The 22,309-nt window shown below is 40.4% G+C and overlaps 2 protein-coding genes across 4 annotated transcripts; both read right to left on the reverse strand.

Annotated features, from left to right (window-relative positions):
* Window positions 1-2,764: 2,764 nt before the first annotated feature.
* Window positions 2,765-8,475, reverse strand: LOC103717689 (histone deacetylase HDT2-like). Its single transcript, XM_008806166.4, has 10 exons — window positions 8,204-8,475; window positions 7,702-7,772; window positions 7,389-7,609; window positions 7,246-7,265; window positions 7,103-7,153; window positions 4,330-4,544; window positions 3,966-4,043; window positions 3,800-3,881; window positions 3,185-3,320; window positions 2,765-3,070 (listed from the first exon to the last, which is right to left on the reverse strand). The coding sequence occupies exons 1-10, from the start codon at window positions 8,214-8,216 to the stop codon at window positions 3,007-3,009; spliced, it is 951 nt and encodes a 316-aa protein (XP_008804388.1). The 5' UTR covers window positions 8,217-8,475; the 3' UTR covers window positions 2,765-3,006.
* Window positions 8,476-11,457: 2,982 nt separating this feature from the next.
* On the reverse strand, window positions 11,458-13,939 carry LOC103717690. 3 transcript variants are annotated; one of them, XM_008806168.3, is made up of 3 exons: window positions 12,578-13,553; window positions 12,228-12,393; window positions 11,458-11,952 (listed from the first exon to the last, which is right to left on the reverse strand). In XM_008806168.3, exons 1-3 carry the CDS (start codon window positions 13,110-13,112, stop codon window positions 11,949-11,951), a joined length of 705 nt encoding a protein of 234 aa, XP_008804390.1. In that variant the 5' UTR covers window positions 13,113-13,553; the 3' UTR covers window positions 11,458-11,948. The 3 variants fall into 3 exon arrangements, with proteins under 3 accessions (XP_008804390.1, XP_008804389.1, XP_008804391.1); XM_008806167.3 differs by lacking the exon at window positions 11,458-11,952 and adding an exon at window positions 11,958-12,111 and having other exon boundaries at window positions 12,578-13,552; XM_008806169.4 differs by lacking the exon at window positions 11,458-11,952 and having other exon boundaries at window positions 11,959-12,393; window positions 12,516-13,939.
* Between the last annotated feature and the right edge of the window lie 8,370 nt (window positions 13,940-22,309).

Below are 22,309 nucleotides of genomic sequence, written 5' to 3' on the forward strand. Positions count from 1 at the left end.
GTTGCGGTCTTGGACGGTATGGATGGGCGGGTGGAGTCACCGAACAGCAGGCAGAAATCCATCTATGATCACGTCTTGTTGCATCGTACCCACGGCCAAGCCAACCAGAAAATATTTATTTATATTTTGTTTTTTTTTTTTTAATAAAGCGAGAGCGCGGAGGGTAAACCAAACCCATATCCCAGATACGTACTAAAACAAGGTGTTTCTCCTCTAATATTTCTTGTATTTAGGTTGGGGGAAAAACAAAGCCGTTTTTATAATATCTCATGACATTTTGTTATCCGATTGTTGACTTGATTTTTTTACAAACATTATTTTTCATAAAATTGTAGAATTTTGAACCAGCTTACGTTCGTGCAAGATCAAGCCAAACATAGTTTTGTATTAAATGAAGAATATATGCCAGGGCAGTCATATCTAATTTTATTACCACATGAAATTAGAGCTGGGGCAACATACCAACAAAATAAATTCCTAAAATGCTTGCACAATGATTCTCATAAACCGACTGTCTTGATGCATTATATAATTGGAGATTTGGAAGAAAATATTCGGCAAGTGTGCTGGTTAGCAAATAAGGTTGGCATATTGGCATATGAGAGCAAATATGAAAAAAGTGTATTAGGATGTCGTGTTGTAATATATGGGAGCAACATACTCACTATTGTAAAAAGGAAAATAAACATTTAAAAAAATTGTATGTCAACGGCAAAACATGGTAGAATATGATTCCAGTGCATATAAAAGAAAAGGATGATTTCATCTAATTATTTTATGCTTTTTCGAAATTTATATTTTGTTCCCATGAGTCAACAAGCTTCCATTTTTGGAACAAATAAAACAGAAAAGCAGTCATCGGCAAAACCCTAAGGAGACTGGTATTTATTTTTTTTATAAACGATAATTGATATTCTATACAAGCTAGAGACTGGTGCTTATTTTTCACAAACTGATAATAAATAGCATCATCTCTGCTCGTGGATGATAGGATTAATAGGGCGAACTACATAAATTTTATGTACTTTTTTTTATATTTTTTTCTTGTTTCATTATGCTTTCTGCCTCCCACAAGATTGGGGGAAGAAATAAAAGCTCGGTTAAGGAAGGTAGTGCAGCATGGAGAGCCAAAATAGGGCAGTGGATCAGGAAGAGAAAAGGCAGAATCTGCCAACAAGAACAACCAAATGGTCAAGATGGTAATGGTTTAACTCAGAATGGCGGTCTGCATCGTGACCAGACGCAACAAAACCAAGGATTCGATAACTGATGCATAAGGTGTTTAAGTTTGCTCCTTAGGCTTTCCAAATATTTCATTTTGCTGCGTCGTATGTGGAAGTTGGTTAGTGGGGACGAAGTCATGGATCATTTTGGAAAACCACCTGTTCTGCTAATAGCTTATAGCCCATTTTCCTCCACCGTGCAGCTGATGCGGCAGGTTCAATGTCCTGTTCTGTGGGAATTTTTTTATACAAAAAAAACCTCACTATGCTTTCTTCTGATTTTAGTATTCACTGATTGACTTTTGAGTGGGCATGAATTGTGCGCTTGCGCGATCAACCTTTGATACCCACATGTGTTCAAGCATCGATCGAGAAACGCGTTGTTCTTCTTCAAGATCGCAACCAGCAATATTTAAAAAATTGCTCGAAAGCACACATAGATGCCTTCGGACACAGCCTACTTTGATGGCACTGAACAGGCACTTGCCGGGGGCAATTTGGCTAAATTGATCGATATAACACTAACGAAAAAACTTAGGACGGTTCATTAAGCCTTGTTAAAAAAAAACCTACGATGGTTTTGATCGATCATGGTCTGTGCTCTTGCTACGAAAGTGGGTTCCACATGCATCCATACAGCAGCAGCAGCAAACACAAATGGCTAAAACCTAAGATGAACCTAATTCTTCGTACACTTTTGCTGCCCGAACTCCAGTTCTGCGCGAGTTGTCGCAGCAGGAACAGGAATGGTTGCGCAAATAACAGATTCGTGCAAGGAACAGACTCCCTCTAACGTTGCCAGGTTACTGCAAAGAGAGAGTAGAAAGCATACAATGTCATGGTAAAACTTATGTAATGCCATGGAAGATGACACTCTTAAACATCTAATATTAGATAACACGGAATCTCAAGCAATTCCTTTTCCCCTTTCTACGTACAAAAGAAATCTACGGTCATCATAATTGCATTCGCACGAGAAACGTGCAACGAACAACCTTCTACAAGAGCTTTAAAGTCAGACTTCAAACACAAACCTATTTCAGCCACCAGATCTCTTTCCTCTGATGGCAATTTACATTTGGGTAGTAGTTGGAAAGAAAGACCTGCGCAAACTGAGCCCGCCTGACCTGCCGGCATGATGATTAGGGCCAGCCACCCGTGAGGCGCCTTGTTTGAGAAACTCACCTAAATCCTGAGTTGAGCCTAAAATTGCTCACAACTTGAAAATGAAGCTTCTCCAAAAAAAAAACTATTTTTAGCTTTCTAAAATATTTATAAAACATCCTTGTTTCAAAAGTACTTTTGAAAGGCCATACAGTATTTTCTCCCTAAAAGAGGTCTTAAGGCCAGCCATCCGTGAGGAGCGAGGCCTTGTTTGCGAAACTCACCTAAGTCCTTAGTTGAGCCGATGGTTGCTCGAACCACGGAGGCCAGCCTTAGATAATAAACAATATCTAATCTACAAAGGCAAAAAACCAGCACAAATCAGGAAGGGCGATAACCAACCTGCCCTACAGTAAAACAGCAACCAGACAGCAGCATATAAAAAACATCATCCTTAAGAAAGCATTAAAGCATTTTTAAATGTTGCATAACAAGACTGGGTTTAACAGTAACAATTTAAACTCAAAAATGGCATTGCTGGTCGCAGGTCTTTTGCCTCCCAGCCGGTGGAACTCAAAGCAGAACCCAATTCCCAACCCTACCACGCCACAACCACGTACCTCTTCGATCATTCCCTACGTTGAGTACTACTACAAAACTGAGGGGTTCCGTAATTCCCCTACTTACCACCGCTGTGCTTCGCTTTTGTATGAGCTTGAACAGCATTTTCAGAGCCAAAAGTTCTGTAGAGGAAACAAAAAAAAAAAAAAAAATTGAGAGACCGATTTAGACACAGTTATATCTAGGAAACAGAAATGGTGAATCTAGGAAATACAAATGCCATGGGACGGACGTACTTGGAACATGACTTGCAGCTCACTGATCCAGAGGATTTAGGGGTCTGCTGCTTCGATTTGTCACTGTCTGCTGGTGTTCTCCCTGCCTGTTTAGCAGGGGCTGGAGTTGCAGTTTGACCCTTCTTGCCAACAGCACCTGTATAGGGTAAATTTCAAACTATCAATGACTTCTTTCATCCACAAAATGATTCTCCAAGTTAAGGTTGCAAGTATTACATCAACAAAAAAGTTGTAAAATTATCGATAAAATTTGTGACATGCTAGTCAAACATTCCTAAATTGAAAATCGTAGATTAAATAGCATGGTAATATGTGTTGGTGGTGGCGGTGTTTTTAACAATAGCCATAATTCTTGCCACTCCTATAATTATTGTTATCGGTCGAAATGTTTATTTTGGACAACTTATTTCTAATTTCTAAATATTATAATTCTTTTTGAACATTTCGGCAAAAAAGAATCTACATTTTTTTCAAAATACCTAACTTCTAGGCTTATCTGTTTCCAGAACCTATGTCTACAATATATATAACTACTACCGACCTATGAGGATGCAACCATTAGGAGCTTTCACATGAGCATATGAAGATTGAGGGTTAATAACCTGGAACACTAACCTGTTTTCTCAATTTTTGCCTTCTTTTCCGAACCAGGTGTTTTCAAAGCTGAGTCGGCCAGTCTCTTCTTGCCAGTTTCAGCCTACACAGCGAATTGCAGAATGAACAATACTCTCAGCAACATTACCAAATTAGTACAATTAAAAAGAGTATCCACTCTGATTACCTTCTTGGGTGTAGCTTCATCTTCCTCCTCTGAATCCTCATCTTCATCATCACTGTCACCCAGTGCTTGCACCAAGTCCTGAATCAAAAAACATATATATTAGTAAGATTTCCAAGAGTAGAGAAATCATTGTTGTAGAAAGCCCATCCAAGAATTACATAATAATCAATGCTTGACTTTTGGCTTTGTCAACTAAAAAATAATCCTAAGTGCTTTAAGTTCCAATTCTTCTTTGATGTGCCTAAAGAACCAAGAGAACATACTGGAATAGTGTTCCCTAGGATAACAAAGGTACCAGGAACATGAATGCCACAAAGGTAGATGTTGATTGATCAGAAAGGAGTATGTGAAACTTCCTACAGACCTCATCTTCATCAGATACTTCTTCAGAGTCATCTTCCTCCTCGTCCTCTTCATCCTCCTCATCCTCATCATCTTCAGCATCCTCGTCTGCCTTCAGCTTATCAGCCTTTCCTGATTCCTTTGTCTTAGCCTTGGGCTTAGCAGCTGAAGCGTCCACCTTATTGCCAACCTTTCCTGTGGCAGACTTGCCCTGCTCACCCTTGACATCGAGCTTGCCTGATTATACCAATCGTAATGCTTATAAAAAACTACCAGCAAAAGGACCAAGAAGCAAGAAGGTAAAAACACACAAGTTGAAATCATAACGCAAAGTTAATAAAGTGGAAAGCAGAGAAATAATTTCGACAATTAACATCGCTAGTAAGGCCTGGACATCAATATAAAATTTATTTTCTATGATTTCAATAAAGTTAGTCTATTCAGCTTCAGCAAGGTCATTAGTAAATCAAAGGAGCAAAGGGCTTAACAACAAAAGGAAATGCTTCTTGAGCTCCATGACATATGACTGCACATCATTATTCCTGCTAATGCAGTGTTCTCTATAAGTCAGAACCAGACATGGTCATGCCCATCGAGTACCCGTCAGGCTGTACTAGTAGAAGAATCACATCACTAGAGATTAACATAACTGCAGTCCAGCTAATGATACTCAAAAAATAGGCAATAAAGGTGGTGCTGAATTCATGGACAGTAAATCAGCCAGACCACAAAGTTTTCAGATACCCAACAGACATGAAAGGTCGAATTGTATGTCAATCTTCCCATTTGGCTAGGGGCAACTAAAAAAATTAAAAGTGTCAAATACTTCTATACCAGTATATCATGGAAACCGCCAAAACATCTCAGGCTTTCAGCACTTACACATGAAGATCTCTCATAATTAGTAGTGGGGGCAAGTCCTGCTAAATGATGGGAAGGAAAAATAACAGTCATGCCCAGCTTTGTCAGTCGTTTTCACATGTATAGCACATGTTCAGTATCAATATAACCAGCAACCAGTAGTGGAAAAACTGAGCAGAATGCTAAAGTTGAACGTCAAATTTAACACTTGGTTATCAGCATTAAAACATGATAAATTTTTTAAATACGTATAGCATAAAGAGGAGATATTGGTGAAAAACCATCTGATGCATTTGAAGCAGGAGAGCTTATAGAACACGGGCACATGATAAATTAAAAAAATAGAGGCAACTCACAATACCATAAAAGTTAAAATACTAGCATTGCAACCGTAGGTTGATTAAATGGGTACTCAAGATATGACATGATACCTAGTTTAAGAACTATACTATAACCCCATAAAGGAAGTTTAAAAAAGTTAAGGCCATCCTCCTTCATAAAATGAACCTTTCCTTAAAACAAAGTAAAATAAAAAAAAAGGCAAGGCATGCTGTTAAATTATGTCAGCAAATGACATAAACAGTGTGTTAGATGGCGGTGGTTGTATGCAAGTAGTATACACAGCATACTGGCTAGATATGCAGACATACATAATTACTACTCTTAACTATTAAAAATAATAATAATAAAATAAAATAAATACTATAAAAAACAGCAATTATGTTAGTAATGTTTGTTGGACAAATAATAGCTATATTAATAACAACTAATAATTAGTACCTAGTACTTTATGTCTAATAGCAATAGTTATAATACATTTTGGCATATTAAAAGTTATTAATATCTGCATCAGGCACAACTGAAACCAAATCAGACAGGAGAAAGACCCTAACCATCAGACCGAACCAGCTTCATCTACATGTCTCACAGAAGAGTAGGCTGCATATGTGGCCCATAAAGCTAGATGAACTGCATAAGAAGCTGCAGAATGCTAAGACAGCTGTATATACCGCCATTTAGTATTAAGTGGACCAACTCTTTGGGGCATGTATGTAGTACTATAGGCAATGTGGTGAAATCAAGGGACAGCATCCGAATATGCAGGCACATATGCAGCTGCATTCACTATATTTTAAAACAATCGATACCTATTGAACAAGTGAAGGCCTACTGAAACTCTGATTGGTCCACTCTTAACTGTTATTGCAAACCACAATTAAAAGATCAACAAATTACTAGATGACAATTCAAAAAATCATGATGGTCATCTCATTGATGAGTGATTCATATTAGATCTTAAATTGTGTTTCAAATCAATCTTGTTTGCAGTCTTGACTCCTTACTAGCCAGTATTCTACATTGATCCCATCAAACTAAGTTTGCTGAAGGCAGTTTCCTTGACAAGCAGAGCAATAGTAACTACCGAACAAATGAGCTTTTGGCGATGTATACTAACAACAAGTGGTGTTGCATATGATCAAAACACCAATCCTTTCCATATACCTCAGAAAGCTGTGCTCTCAGCAGTTGTTTGGCAATGGACAAAATGGCTTTTCACATGGACCCTCCTATGGGTCTCAATTATCCATCAAGCAGACATTCCACATTGGTCCTATCAAATTAGTTACGCTAACTTAACGGAAGTGTTCTGACAACTACAAGAACATCAATAATCTAAGAAAACAAGAATTCACCAGCAGATGCTAGCAAACTGATAATATTATCTAGTAGTTACATGACTAGACTAAAAGCACGAACCAGTTATATGAATGCAGGCCAAAAAATCAACAAGCCCTATTGAATCACATAATCATAAAAACCTTAAAAGGTGAGCATATTGCTTCATATAGGCCCTACCAAAATTATTTCTTACCACTGCAGTTTCAAGGCATATATAGACCATAAATCACATTTAGTATCCAGAAAAATCATACCATTTGCTTTTTGGCCAATCTGCAGATCATCTTCAGAATCAGATTCGTCATCTGCAAAATGTCATGGGGAACGAAGTTCATTAGGTCTTGTAAGTAGGGCATCACATTTTTCGCAAAGTTGAAGTAGGGGGGAAAAAGATTACCCGAAAAGTCATCATCAGAAGTGATCGAAGCGAGCAAAAAAATACAGTCAAGGATATCAAAATAATCTTAACATTTAAATTGATTGGACATAGTGCTTCCAAACCAAAGGTATTGCAAGTAAAAGGGAAAATTAGAAGGATATCCAAAAGCATCTTGCATGATCGCCTTGTACCCACAGAAATACACACTGGCATTCTTTGAGCTGTGAGACAATTCAAATTCCTTCTCGAATACCAAGTCAAATGAAATTTGGGCACATTTCTCTGCGGAGAGAGTTCCAAGGACTAGCTTCTGATCATTGAATTTCACAAAGATCGGCACATTTTCGTCTCCTTTGCCCTTCTTAGTCTCCCCAAGTGATGCCTAGACAGAATGAGGAAAAGCTCCAGTTAGAGGATGAGGTTTCTTGAATACCGGGTCATAACAAAGAAAGACATCACAACAGCAGCAGCCACCTGTGACAGATGCAAACATTTGATGTCTCCGGGATCGCACTTAACAGTTTGCCCAGGTTTGACCTCCACACCTGAAACTCGTAGCAGATAAGTTAGTGAAAAATTTCCAAGGAAAACTCAAGAGGAGGTGGAGGGTATGACCTCATTAAATATACAGCGTAGAAAGAATTAGGAATAACGGTTCCAAATTCATGAGCACAAGATTCACATCAACCGTAATGCTTAAGATAAGGGTGGAAAGAAGAAGAACTGCTTTGAAGTGATTTCCGCGAAATGATCAAAACCCTTGCAGCAATTGCAGAGTCATGACTTCATTTCCGGCAAGACGTAGGTATGAACAAAATATTGAACTGGAAAAGCAAAATAAATCTTCCGCATGATTAAAACGTGGTGTCGAGAATCCGGACACCGAGCCGAACCGATAATAGCAAAATACCGTTAACCGAGAAGTCTTGGAGATAAAGCGGCGGAGAGGCCATAAACAGCGGAGGAGAGCACTTACCCCAGAACTCCATCGATCGATCGACCGAGGCGGACGGCGAGAGGCGGCTTGGTTGAGAGATAGAGAGCGCGAGCGAGAGAGCTGCGGGGGAAGGGGCCGACGGGGACACGGCATTTATTGGAACAGGAGCTAGGGTTTGGAGCGCCCCCGGAGAACCTCGGCTAGAGGATCTCCGCCGTCCGTTGCGCTATACGAATCATCCGCAGCCGCCGCACCGTCCATCCCGTGTTCCCTGCGGGGATCTCGAACCTTCTCTTGCGGAGTCTTTTAGTATAGGCCTGAAAACTTCGGATATTGAATCCAATATTAATCACAACTATATTTATTCTAAAGAGACATAAATGAGATATTAATTAATTAGATAGGAAAATGTTTGGATGTAAATTACATTTGAACCGAATTCAGCAATACACATTAGTATAAATTTTATAATCAGGATTGTGATGGTCCGATATGCACGGACTCAATCAAGGATTCAGATTACAAGTCCAAATAAATTTATGTCAAAATACTAACATAAAAATTATTTTAAATAAAATATATGATACAAATATACTAATATTGTTTATAATCGCGAATTATTATTGCTCTTTAATCATAATCATGAATTATTTATTTTTTAGATAGTTTATAAAAATGATATGTAATTGCAGAAATACATAGAAGTTTTTATGTTTGAATTTTTTAATACTAAAATTTTTAAAATAATATATTTTTTATAAAATAATTGATTAATAAAATATGAAATATCATGGTGTATATCAGATATTTTTTTAATGAGTGATGGAAATTTAAATAAGTAAAATAAATTATTATTACAAAATAAAATTGGATGTTATTCTTTAATAGCTGCATGCTTGTTATGCAAGTAGAAGGTCTGGTTCTAATCATATAAGATTTGGATTCAAAAAAGAAAAAGAAAGAAAAAAAATCCAGATTCAATAAAATCTATGAGAAGATATCAGTGTCCGAATCTACTCGGTACCGAAATTCTTATTCCAATCCAATTAGTAAAGCTTATTGAGAGGTATCGGTGTCCACATTGAATTGATATCAAATTGTTTATCCAAATCCAATCCGAACGTGAACGGGTCCATGTGCCCATATATCTTTTTGCTTTAGAAATTAGAAGGCGGGGATGTAAGGAAGATCGGATGCGGAATCGATCAGCGGCACGAATCTGAAGGCTATGTGCTCATGGAATAATGCGACTTCAAAATAGTATGCCCTGCTGCACAAAATTTCTTCTAACATCACACCACATGGTAGACCGGCGTGGAGAGAGAGAGAGAGAGAGAGAGAGAGAGAGAGAGAGAGGTGGGAGGAGGAAGGAGAAATTATAGATATACCAGCATCAACTATAAATCGACCAATTATCACTGGCCACCTCGGCCATTTCTATATTTTTCGAATATTGATGCAGTATTTATTTATCTATAATTAATTATTTTTTTATTACTTAAGATGTACCATTTTGGAATTTTTACTGGACTGCAAAGCTCACACCTCTCTTCTTCATTCTTTTTTCGGAGTTACAAGTTGCATAGTACTTGACTATGCTTGATATCAGAGGGGATGATTGGATAGAGTATAATTGATGCTAGTTGGATGATTAAATTTTATAATTAGACTAACTTTGTTATTTGGTATGAATTGAGATCATTTTTTATTATAGATATTAATATTATGATAAATTTTCAGACCTAGTATATTCTCTAAGACTCTGTCTTAAGAAGTGTGAAGCCGTGTCGCATGCCCGAACCGGATATTGGGTTAAGATAATAATCAACATGATTAGTCACATGTCTCATTAAAAAGAATTATTCCATTAGCTATCTACATCATAGTGCTTAAACAATATAGATTCTTAAGGTTGTTAGGATAAATTCACACAAAGCAACAATATTAGAAGCAGCAAGAAGAACGATCATGATTTCATATCAAAAGTTACTTCATTAATAATGATCTTTATTAGTTGCTACAGTAGCATATGCGGTTTATAATGGTGCCGTAGTCACTCTGGTTTATATTGTCTCCACGACATATTATGCTTAAAATTAAACTATCGATGGAATAAAGTAATATATGAATTTTGAAAATAGAACAGTGCAAAACGAGGATCACTATGATTATGCTACTGATGTGAATTTTTCATGTTTATTGTTTTGATGGAAATTGGTGCATTAGTGCTGGTTTGATCATACCAGAATTTTATATGCATATTATTGTAACTATAGGCAGTCAATGAGAAAGATGAACTCACGAACCTTCCATGCTAAATCTTCCCCCAGAAAGAATAATTAATTTAATTAAAAGATAGATATAGGTGGGTGGAAATCAAATAAGACATAGAAGAGGTGTTTGACAGAATGAATATTCCTGCTAAATTCTGAACTGAGGTTGGAGCACTGTTCGGCTTGCTCTGAGGTCAGTGAGAATTGAACTAAATGAGATCAAATGAGACTGAGGTGAGGAGAAACCAGTTACCTTCGAGGCTCACCTGCAAAAAGTCTACTTGCTGAAAAGTTTCTAACGAATAATCTCCGATGCCTAAGTGAGAATAATAGAGCAATAGTGTGGAAGAAAAAAAATTTGTAGAGAGAAGTTATCCACATGAGCTTATCTAAGGATTTCCGAACCATCTCTTTATATAGGATAGTATATTGATCTGTTATCTGATTTGGTGTGACATGTTTTAACTGTATGGTAATGATCGGCTGCACGTTAACAACGTGGCAACCGTCTCGCTTGAGCAGCACGCAGCGGCAATCATGCTGATCATGTATTGACAACAGTATTGCCATAGCTGTTGATCTTTATAGCGGAGTAGAGTGATATTTTAGTTTTTTGTCTAAGTTGTTTATCTTGGTTTAATAAGTACTTATTTTTTCAAATAAGTTAAGTCAATGCCGGAAATTCCCTGTTTATCTCATCCAGAGTTTGCATGACGGAGTCTTATCCAGTAATCCGCTAGGGACCATATGAGAAAATTAATTTAGCATCCCGTAGGGACCACCTTATCGGCATTCGAGCTCAATAATTACCAGTGTGAACGACAAACGTAGCATCAGCCGGTAGGGTCGGACGTGGGCTGTCGATCATTACAAATTAAACGAACGGATCCATAGATTTTTTGCCCTTTTTCTGATATCTATACGTATTCTTAGGCTTATTCTATCTCATACAACCGGCGAACAGATGACTTTGCTTCTTCTCCTCTCGGGAGTGACATGCGTCTTTCAAGTGAAGGAATCTATTAGAATATTCCCCAGCCAGTCTTTTCTTTTTTTTTCTTTTTTTTTTCTTGCTAAAAAAATAAAAAAAAGGGTGAGGAGAACCTCACCCGCATAGCAACTCCTACTGAGCCCCCTTTCTGTTGAGAAATGTTCGATAGGGGCAGACAAATTTTATTCATATCCTTTCCGTCCGCGAGGGAGCCCCACCAACATGGCAGCTCCTTCTACGTGTGAGTACGTCACACCAGTACCACTTAAATACTGGCAGATCAGATGGCGATTTTATCGGATAAATCAGATGGGAGGCATCCGGTCTCCGCATTTAATGGACGTCCGTGCGTTTCGAATATAGGCCACTCCTATGGAATTTTAGTTTCGTTCCAACCGTGCTACCACCTCAGTGGTCCCAACCCAGCCATTTGATACGAGCAAAAGAAAAGAGGAACGCACACGGTGCTGAGGCAGCCCCCCAAGTAGAGCACAGCACAGGGAGTGTGGAGCTGCTGCATTCAACTGCATGCAGGAAATATAAATCAGCTTTATGGATTCATACAAACTTGGTGAATATCCTAGCACAGAACACTGTAATTAATCCCGCCCGGTCTTATGACAACACCAATCCACGACGCATGCCACTGATTCAACCCACCCTAAACAAACAGAGGTTGCGACCTGCATGTGGTAGCTGGAATCATCGGGCTGACGAGAGATTTCAACAGTAGCGGAATTGGTAATTCGAAAGCAAAAGAGAAACATATTAATCAAGCTACAGCAAGAAAGCCATGAACCTAAGCCAAGGGATGGATATCTTGGACTCCTGAGCTTGTTCGGCACAAGAAGAAGGGGCGGCCGAGGAGGAGGCAGTCGCTGGGTCTGAATTACCCGGGACGGACTTGAGACAGAGGAAAAAGTTCCTGGAGCCCAACCCACTCAGCTTCTCCTTGGGATCCAAAGCTGCATCAATCGATCAGCACCATAAAAACAGAGGATATAATATTCTCAAACGAGCATAACGATCTAACTAGCAGATGCACACGAAGGAAAGCCTCGGATGAATCCAAGAATCTCCTATATACCATGTAAAACCAAGTTATCCATTTGTATCGGATTGCTCGTTTGCATGGAATTTCGTTCTTACATTCGAGGCTGAACTGGGAGTAATGGAGGCCGAAGGCGGAAGGGTCCGTGGTGGACAGCGGGGGCCGCCTCCCTTCCTTGGCGTACTGCCTCGCCGCCGCCGCCACGAGGTCTCCGATGGACCACTCCGTCGACACCATCACCTGCACCGGCCCCAAGCTCCTCTGAACCGTCACGTTCACCAGCACCTTCTCTGGCATCCTCCTCTCGGCCGCTTCGAAGATTCTGTCGCCGCCCTTGCCCTGCATCTTCGCCTCCGGCGATGCCCCTCCTGATGCCGTCGTCCCGTTTCTCCCCCCGGCACGCAGGTCTGGCTGGGTCTTGGGCCGCCGCATCTGGCGGTGCTCCACGGGGGACGCCGCCGCCGCCGCAGTCCGACCATGGAACGACGCCGACCTCTGGGGCGGAGGAGGCGGCCTCCTCGCTCCCCCTCCTCGTCCTTCTCCAGCCCGCTCGCCCTGCCTCCGGCGGAGGCTGCTCGAGTGGGTGTAGTACGTGGTGGTGGTGGTGGTGGTCGGCGGTGGAAGTGGAGCCATAGATGGGTGGTGCTGTTCTCTGTCTTCCGGCCTAATGCTTTATAAAAGATATAACCACTACCTAATTGTGCATGCCTACCTACCTATGAGGGAAGAAGGCGGAAGCCTCAACTGGCAGTAGCGGAAGGATCGGAGCCGGGAAGAGGAGCGCCGGGGCTCAGGCTACCCTCCTCTGTCACCGCGAATAACCAACCAACCTGCCAACCCAACCCAACCCAACCAGCCAAGCAGGACGGGGGATAAATGGGCTTATATGCATATATTATTATTCCTAGGAAGTTAATGGACTAATCGGGAGGGTAGGAGAAGAGGAGCATAGACAGGGACGAGCGAGCGAGCGAGCGCGGCAAGGGCAGCGATGGGGCGAGGAAGGAAGGGAAGCTCTCTCTGGCCCCTTCTTACTTGTTCACGCTGGAAGAAAGGTAGATGGGGAGGGAAAACCAGAAGAGAAGGCGGGGGCCCACCGACCGCCGTCTTTTCGTCGGTTCTCGCGCTTTTCTGGGCCGGACCGGCTACCGCAGGTAAACATGTAAAAACTTGCATATTATTAGGAAAACAATTTTTTGATTGGTTATCGGTGGGCTATTTTTGATGCGGGAGGGCAAGGCCATCGGCCCGCGAACTCTCCTCTTGTCTTTTCGGGGCAACCGGGCCCTCACGTCAGCTTTCGGTCACCACCGCTTGTTGCCCGTCGTCCGAATTTTGGCGCCGGAGGAGTAGGATGTGCGATTTGGTCACGGAAAAGGAAAGCAACTCGGTTCGCATTAATTTTCTGGGAATCGAGCTGCTTGCTTGCGTCCACGAATCTGAAAGTCCTTGCTTCCCCGCGAGGGCTGAATTGATGCAAGATACGTTCTAGCCGTCCCATTCATGGGAAGTAAGGGAGAGCATAAATTAATTCTAGATCCTGCCGTCGGTCGGTCCCCGGCGTAGAAAATGGAGAAAAGGAAAAAGAAACAGCAGATACATTGGGTGCCGAGATTTTTCTTCCACGCCATTTGGTCGGCCGGTTTGTTGGGTGAGCCGGCTCTTTTAATAGGCTGGGCGGTCCGGATCAGATGGAAGGCGGTGCCACCGTAGGAACAAATTACATGTATACACGCATCAGAATTATTGGAGGATGCACGGAAGGGGAAGGGGAAGGGAAAGGGAAAGCTCGGTGAAGGCGGATGGAACGGCACAGCGAGAAAGCCGTGGCGGCGTCGTGCTTAGATTCCATCGATGGGGACGGAAGGTCGATGCACCTGCACATATTACATGTGCTCCTATCTTTTCATCCAGAACCGGTACGTGTTTCTGTTGGTAGTTGCTTCGAAAGAAGAAGGCGATCGATATAACTTGTTGGTATCCATCGTGTCGGACGGGTGTCCTTGTGGTGCCAATCCCACTCCACCATCTCATCTTTTAATGGACTACTACAGCACGGACGGTGGGTGGGTCCACTCCTGGCCGAAAATCCCAGGTGCAGGAACCGGAAAAATTATTGGGTATCCCCGGTCTGCCGGATAGTGGCCCGCCACGTGGAAGCTCCGATGTGCAAAGCGGCAGCATCTGGAAAGTTTGCAAAAAGCCACTCACTTTGATGCATCTACACGTTCGATCGATCAAAAGAGGGTAGCATGATGGACCGACGTGCGTGCATGATCTCTTGTATGTGTGTGTGTGTGTCGTCAGGGGCTCATCCACTTCAATGGGGCATTCGGTCGTTTTCTGGCAGACGCATCCATGCAATATCGCCGGCCAATGACATGATATCATGCAGAGAGGATGCCCAGAAAATCCTAAATCTTATTAGGTATCGTCTTGCGGAAGCTTCCAAGCAACGGGCCCCAGTTCCAATCAATCTCTTGCTGAATCTAGCTTTTTGGGCTTCCGGTCCAACGGCGTGCCCTTTGAAAGGTTCTCTAGTGGACTTGGGGCGGGCATCACGCGGGGTTTGGTCGCTGGCTGAATAATGGATAATGTGATAACTCAGAGTTTTGGGCTTGTGGGCCGGCCTTGAGTAGCCAGACCCAGCCCGAATGCTCCCAATCCAATTTTTGTGGGCTTGTGGGCCAGCCTGAAGAGGTCGGGCCTTTCAGAATCTTCCTCTTCCTCCAATTCCGACAGAGTCAGAGACCTCTCGAGAGCAATTTAAGCTCGACTCGAACTCTAGGATCTTGGCTATTTAATTTTTCCCTCCTCCTCCTCCTTGGATTTTTTCCACCAAAATCATCGAGAATAGCCGCCGATTCCATGCCCTCTTTCCAAGCTTTCTTCCTCTCACCGAAAGAGCCACTAGAAGCTTCGTCGGATCGAGGTAAGAATCCTTCGTCCTCTTCTCTTTCTTCTCCGCCATCTTAGCCTTTGTTCATATTGATTTGAGCCAGTAAATTGCCAGAATACCTTCTGAAATAGGAGTGCCCTATTTCAGCGTCCTTCTTCCAAGTTCCACCGCCATCGACCGTTGGATTCGACCGAGGTTCGCTGCTGACTTGGCCTCTTGAGAACGTGTGTGGTTACCCGTTAGGGAGTTATCCATAGATCATCCTCCACCTTTTTCGGGATCTTCTTCTCTTTTTTGTGCCGATCGGCCACCACCACTGGGGAGGCAGTAGCCGACAAGCCGCCTGTAGCCACTGTCGTTAGGGTTGGCCACCATGCTTGTCGCCCTCTCTGATCCAAAGAGAAAAGGGAGAGACGAGCTCTCCCTTATTTTGAGAAGAAAGAAGAGTCTTCTCTCTCTTCTTTTTCTCTCCTCTCTCGTCTCTCTCACTTTCTCTTTGTTGGTGTCCCTCTCTCTTTAGTTAACCTGGGAAGATGATAATAAGGTCTCGGAGGGACCTGGTGATGGATCCCCGGTGGACATCGGTAAGCAGTTTATGTTACTAGTCCACTATTTGATTTTTTTTTTTGATAATCTGATTTGATTCTGTAGAGAGAGAGTTATCCGCGCAAGAAGATTCTGATTAGGATACTGCATCCCAACTCATAAACTGTGAAGTGAGCCAGTGGTCATTGTATTTAATCAATCAACGATAGAGGTAAGAATTTATATATTTGATCACTATATATATATATATATATATATATATATATATATATATATATATATATATATATATATATATATATATATATATATATATATATATATATATATATATATATATATATATATATATATATATATATATATATATATATGTTTGTTGGTCTATATCGTTGGATTTTATCGTGAGATTTCTATCGATTTGGTATGTGACGATATGTTTTTATATGATTTCTAGCACATATATACTTATGTGGATATTATACGTATCAGATGTTGAGAACATGATTATATGAACAAAGATATCTTGAACTTGAGAGAAATTCATTATACATGTGATATTTGATTTGATAAGAGTAACTGGTAAATCAAACGGATAAGATATGGTTGGAACTAATATCGTCGTAGCGTCATGGGCTGACACATGAAAAGCAACCACGAGCTATAATGTGGAATTTGGATAGCCGTCACAGGATTATACGTAGAAACCACTATGAGTGGGATAGCCGCCATGGGCTATGACGTGGTATGGTATCACTCATAGACTGAGTCAAGACCTTAGTTAGTCCAAATCTAGAAAAGAAAAGTGATAAGAAACCCATAAATTAGGTTAATGAGAATGAATAACATGACATAAGAAATTATTGTTGAATAATTAGTTATATATGATATATGTGTGTGTGTGTGGGGGGGGGGGGCGGCGGAGGGGCGCATGTATATGTATATATAAGCTTCTTTGAAAAGATGATAATGAGAACTTATGTGCATGCTATTTATGAGTTTTTTGGACTATTGATACGATATTCATTTGTCGAACATTATTAATTAATTATTTGTTTATTACTTATAGTGTAGCAGTTTAGGATTTTTATGGGTTGTACATCTCACGACCCTCCTTCTCTTTTTCTTTTTCAGAGTTGCAGGTTGCATAGTATGTGGCTATGGTTGAAATCATAGGTGGAGGGAATAATTAGAAAGCATCACTGATACTGGTTGGAAGATTAAATTTTGTAATTGAAAGAGTTTTGTTATTTGGTATAAAATGAGATCGTTTTGGTTCATAGATGTTAAAGTTTTGATAAGTTTTTAGATTTAGCATATTTTATAGAGCCTTGCCTTAGGAAGTGTGCATCCGTGTCGCATTTCGGAACCGGGTGTTGGATTTGGGGTGTGATAGATAAAGAGAAGTTATTGGTTTAATCAGCCAAATTGACAAAGTAATTCGATTGAAGGATAAGAAATATACTTAACCTCCGTAATAGGAGAGGATGTTAAGTTAACCAAATCAGCAGCCCCTCCACCCCTCTATTTTATCATTTATTTTCGCCTCTCGGAGCTATTTTTTACCATCAGTTCTTGCATGCTATCCCCTCATTCGTTCCAACTAAACAGCAAGCAACTTTATTCATTAGGAAGGACTGTGAAATGCCATCGACATCACGATACAAAAGTCTCTAACGTAATCTCTTCTCCGAAGCCTATATATGTTTTCAACCTTATAATAGAGGTGCTTGAGTTGTCCAATGGCTGATGCGTGCCCCAGTTCAAGGGATCAAAGGACAGGTGACAAGAGCAAGAAGAAGAAGGAGCAGCAGCTCCCAACGTACAAGAAATTCTGTTACCAAGTTGCATGCCTCTGGAGAAACTGAGAACACATAATAAAATATAGATTCATTTTTGTACATCGATCCTGCAATTTCATCCGGCAGTTCCGTATGCATGAATTTAGTAAATATTGATCGAGCACGGCAAGTGTGCGTTTGCGTGTGCTTGTTTTTAAAGAAAGAGATGCCTTTACGGCATATTTTTTTTTTCTCATCCGATTTCGATCTTTTGGGCAATCCCTGCACGAACAGGAAATGGGTCCACCACCGGGAGGGCGGCGTCCGCCACGGCATCCAAACGAACACCTTTGCCACCATCCGGCCGGTGAGCTCCTGACGAACTCATTGGAACACCAGGCGACTCAAGGATGCCTTCGACTTTCTCATTGGAGGTATGTGAGGCATATCATCATACAATACTGCGGGCATGCTGCCTGCCCGACCGTACTCCTCCAACTAATGGCTGGACGCTGCCATGACGCCTCGCGCGCGTATGCAGAAGCAGAGATGAGTTGACGGTGCGGCATTCGATATGGAAAAAGTTGAAGGACAAAAGAAGAAGAAGATGAAGACTATGCAGGTAGTCTTTCCACCAGGCAATGCTCGGAGGCATGACTACTGGAGGTTGCGGAGGACTTTGACTGCAAAGAAGAGGCAATTAACTAGCGATACTTCCTTTTTGAGGGGAACCCATGAAAGTAAGACATCAGCATCGATTAGAAAAGAGAGGAGAGAGAAAGAGAAGTAAGGCCTATATATCGTTTTCCCTAAAAGATATTTTAATCCGTGGATATTTTTGCCATGGAAATAGTGCAGGTTCTGATGCAATATACCTTGGATAATCGGATTCTGATGGATTTTGATTTCGATATGCTTGCAACTGCAAGACTTTTGATTTTAGATCTCAACTCATAAAATGATTGCTCTTATTAAATTATCATGTCTACGCATACTTGCCAAGCCAATCTGAGCTTGGCTAAAGAAAAAATTTAATATACATACATATATATATATATATATATATATATATATATATATATATATATATATATATATATATATATATATATATATATATATATATATATATATATAGACTTAACTGAATCAGGTTGTTCCAAATTTCTGAATATCATAATTTGGTCATATTAAGATATATTTTTTAAAAAATAAATATATATTTTTGAGTTCTAAGATGTTGCGCTTTTTTTATTTCATGTAAAATTTATTTTTTATAATTATTTTTACTGGATATATTTATTTTTAAAAATTCTTGTTCTTTTTTAACTAGAAAAAGAATCTAATCTAAATTATATAAAAACAGATTTTTCTAATATAAATAGAAGCTATATAACTTAATTTGTTATTTATCATAAAAAAACTTAAATTATATTTTTATAATTTTTTAAATTTTTAATTTTTTAAAAAAATTAAATTGGCTATGTTAATATTTTTTTCCTAGATTGGACGACGAAATGACTCTTTGTCGGGATTCGGAAGGACCATTAGATTTTCGTGGGGAGCATGCTGGAACAGTTGAACAATGGTGCAACCATGTGAACGCAGAAGAGAAGAGAAAAATAAAAAACTATTGCTTTAAGTAACGTTTAGTCAAATGACCGGATGGACATCCGTACATCTATAGAAAGATTCTTAACCTTACATCTGTTGACTCGATCGCCATCCGTACATGAAACGGAATGGTCCAAACCAAGCTGGGGCCTAGCTGGCCCAAGCAACCCATTCTCCAGAAGCTAGGGCAGCGTGTCGAACCAGGCTTTTTCAGCCTCAGAAGTCGCGCAAATCCCGAGAGGGCGATCGAGGCTCGCGACAACTCTTTATCGGAATCTCGGGCTTCAAATAACGGTCGTAACCGTAATGGTAAAGAAGGTTTAGGAAATTAGAGCCTGCTGCAAAAATTGATGGTTCTCACGTGCCACCGCAACTCCCGTCCGTACTTCAAATTCGAATGAGCACATTATGAGCAAAACCATTACGAGAGACAACCTTTTTTTCGTCATAAAATAGAAATTTTTTCTAAAAAAATTCCCACACGGGCTCACCAATATTGTCGTAATAAATTAATATTTAACCATAATCAGAAGTCGTGCAAATCCTGAGAGGGCGATCGAGGCTCGCGACAACTCTTTATTGGAATCTCGGGCTTCAAATAACAGCCGTAACCGTAACGAAAAAGAAGGTTTAGGAAATTAGAGCCTGCTGCCAAAATTGATGGTTCTCACGTGCCACCGCAACTCCCGTCCGTACTTCAAATTCGAATGAGCACATTATGAGCAAAACCATTACAAGAGACAACCTTTTCTCGTCATAAAATAGAAATATTTTCTAAAAAAATTCCCACACGGGCTCACCAATATTGTTGTAATAAATTAATATTTAACCATAATCAGTGTGTTAGCATTCATTTCTGCCGGTCGAAGCAATCCCCTTAAACCAAATGCTATGCGATTTTTTTTTTTGGGGCACCCCAACAACGTTGCTTTTTTTTTTTTTGATAAGCTAGATTTATTAAACCAATCTAAAATATTATCCATCTTTTAAAAAATATTTACTTTATTAAAAATTAATGTTAATGCCGGGACTCAAGCCAGATAAGTTGATTGTTTTTTGTTTGGCAGACAAACAAAAAAAAAAAAAACCAAACTATACGGTGACATAGTTACTTAGTTTCTATAAATAGTAGGGCAAAAATTAAAAAAGAGTAGCTCTTGTCCAACTTTTAATCATCATTGAATGTTGCATGATGTAGCTATTTGGGTGGGCCTAAATGGAAAAAAAAAGGGGCGAATTTCAACACTATAAAAACCTGCTTAATTCTTTGTTTATTGTCTGTAGAAAATTCTGAAGATTGTCCATGAAATGTGGATTGCACAATGGCTCTGCGTACAAGTCGTGATGTGATAGCATATAGTTATGTTGGAACCGAGGCACTGGTATTGAGCATGCGCCAGAGAGACAATCCAAATATAGCGTCCTCAATTACCGCCGGACATTATTATCATTCACGTTCGTTGTCGCCGATATCAAGCAACATAGCAGTGAAACAATTTAATTAGTCATATGCATATAGTTTACTGAGATTGAGCAATTTCTAAGAAAAATTAATAGCAGCTGAGCATAGCTGTATAAACTTAGTCCCACGATTGCTCTGTGATCATGAAGTGAATATTAACTTAGTCCCATGGTTGAAGGGAAGTCTGGGGGAGTTTAATTACTCTAAATTAACTTAGAAAGTTTGTGCCTGCCACAATAAGAATAGCGCCTATAACATAACAGATTTTACACTTTGGAATGATGAACATCAATCAGCATAACATACTATAAATGGTTGCAGCTATCTCAACAATCCAATGGCAATTAGTATAGCTTCATTATTTAAATTTTGCAATATAATGTACCCGAGACTCAACAAATGGGCTAAACTGGTTCTTCTTCGGATCAAAGTCTTGTTTGCTTTACTTTCACATGGAGTACTTACAGCTTCCAAGTTGGCCCTCATGAGTCCTCAAGAGGTATAGTTAGAAAGTCCAGGGAGAACTCCGGGTGTCAATTATCTCCCCTACTAGAGCTATAAGTGCTCCAGTAGCAGTTTGAACATAAACATTCAAAAGTATGCCTTTTACCAGCTGGAATATGGAAATCTGGACAGCGATCGATGAGATGATACTTATGACCTTGATCTATGCCCCATCACCACCTTCATCAAGCGCATAACTTGCAGCTTGACAGCCATGTCATGATCCCAAATTCATTATATGTATCCGCGCATGAAGTGGAAGTTACGATCGAGTCCAAGATCAATGGATCCAAAGGGGGCAGGACAAGCCACGTGACAATTTACGGCAAAAGAAAATAATCCAGAAAAGAAATTCTCGATCGACAAAAAGTTCTTAAGTACAGACTGAATTTTAAATTTGAATCTGTTTGGCCAATCGCTTAGTGGCGAGGCAACAAGTACAGCTCGCAGTCAAACTATGCAACTATTAATATAATCAAAATTCTTCGATTCATGGTGTACAACTCACCGTCAAATTGTACGATCTTCGCACTTCAAAAACATGTCAGTAGCTAACAAGATTTATCGCAAGAACCCACATGCAACGTCCATGAGAGGCTCATCATTGGCAATGAGTTTTTGCCCCAGATGTGGGGCTTATGACCGATCCTTGTATCAGGTCGAAGAAAGAGCGAAGCTCGACAGCACTCAGCTCCAGCCGACGTCGTCATCCCTATGATCGATTAGAGCATCATAATGGTCGGCGAGGATGAAATGGGCATCCAAAATTCTCCATTCTTCTTGCAGATTTGTGGTGCCCACTAATGAGTAGCCATTTTCTCAAAATGATCATTTGGCTTTAACCATGCTTCCGTGCGGCTTTCGCCACCCCCACCGCCCCCACAGTGCAATTAAAATAATAGAGCTGCTGCCGTATCCAAAACCGGCCATTCCACAGAGCTCACAAACAAACAAAACCCTGTGTATCTCGAGTACCCATGCACCCACCTCTTGCCGGAGCTCTTTCCAAAAGTCTATGCCTAAA

The sequence above is a fragment of the Phoenix dactylifera genome, chromosome 10, assembly GCF_009389715.1.
Source record: "Phoenix dactylifera cultivar Barhee BC4 chromosome 10, palm_55x_up_171113_PBpolish2nd_filt_p, whole genome shotgun sequence".
In the NCBI taxonomy this organism is placed as follows: Eukaryota; Viridiplantae; Streptophyta; class Magnoliopsida; order Arecales; family Arecaceae; genus Phoenix; species Phoenix dactylifera.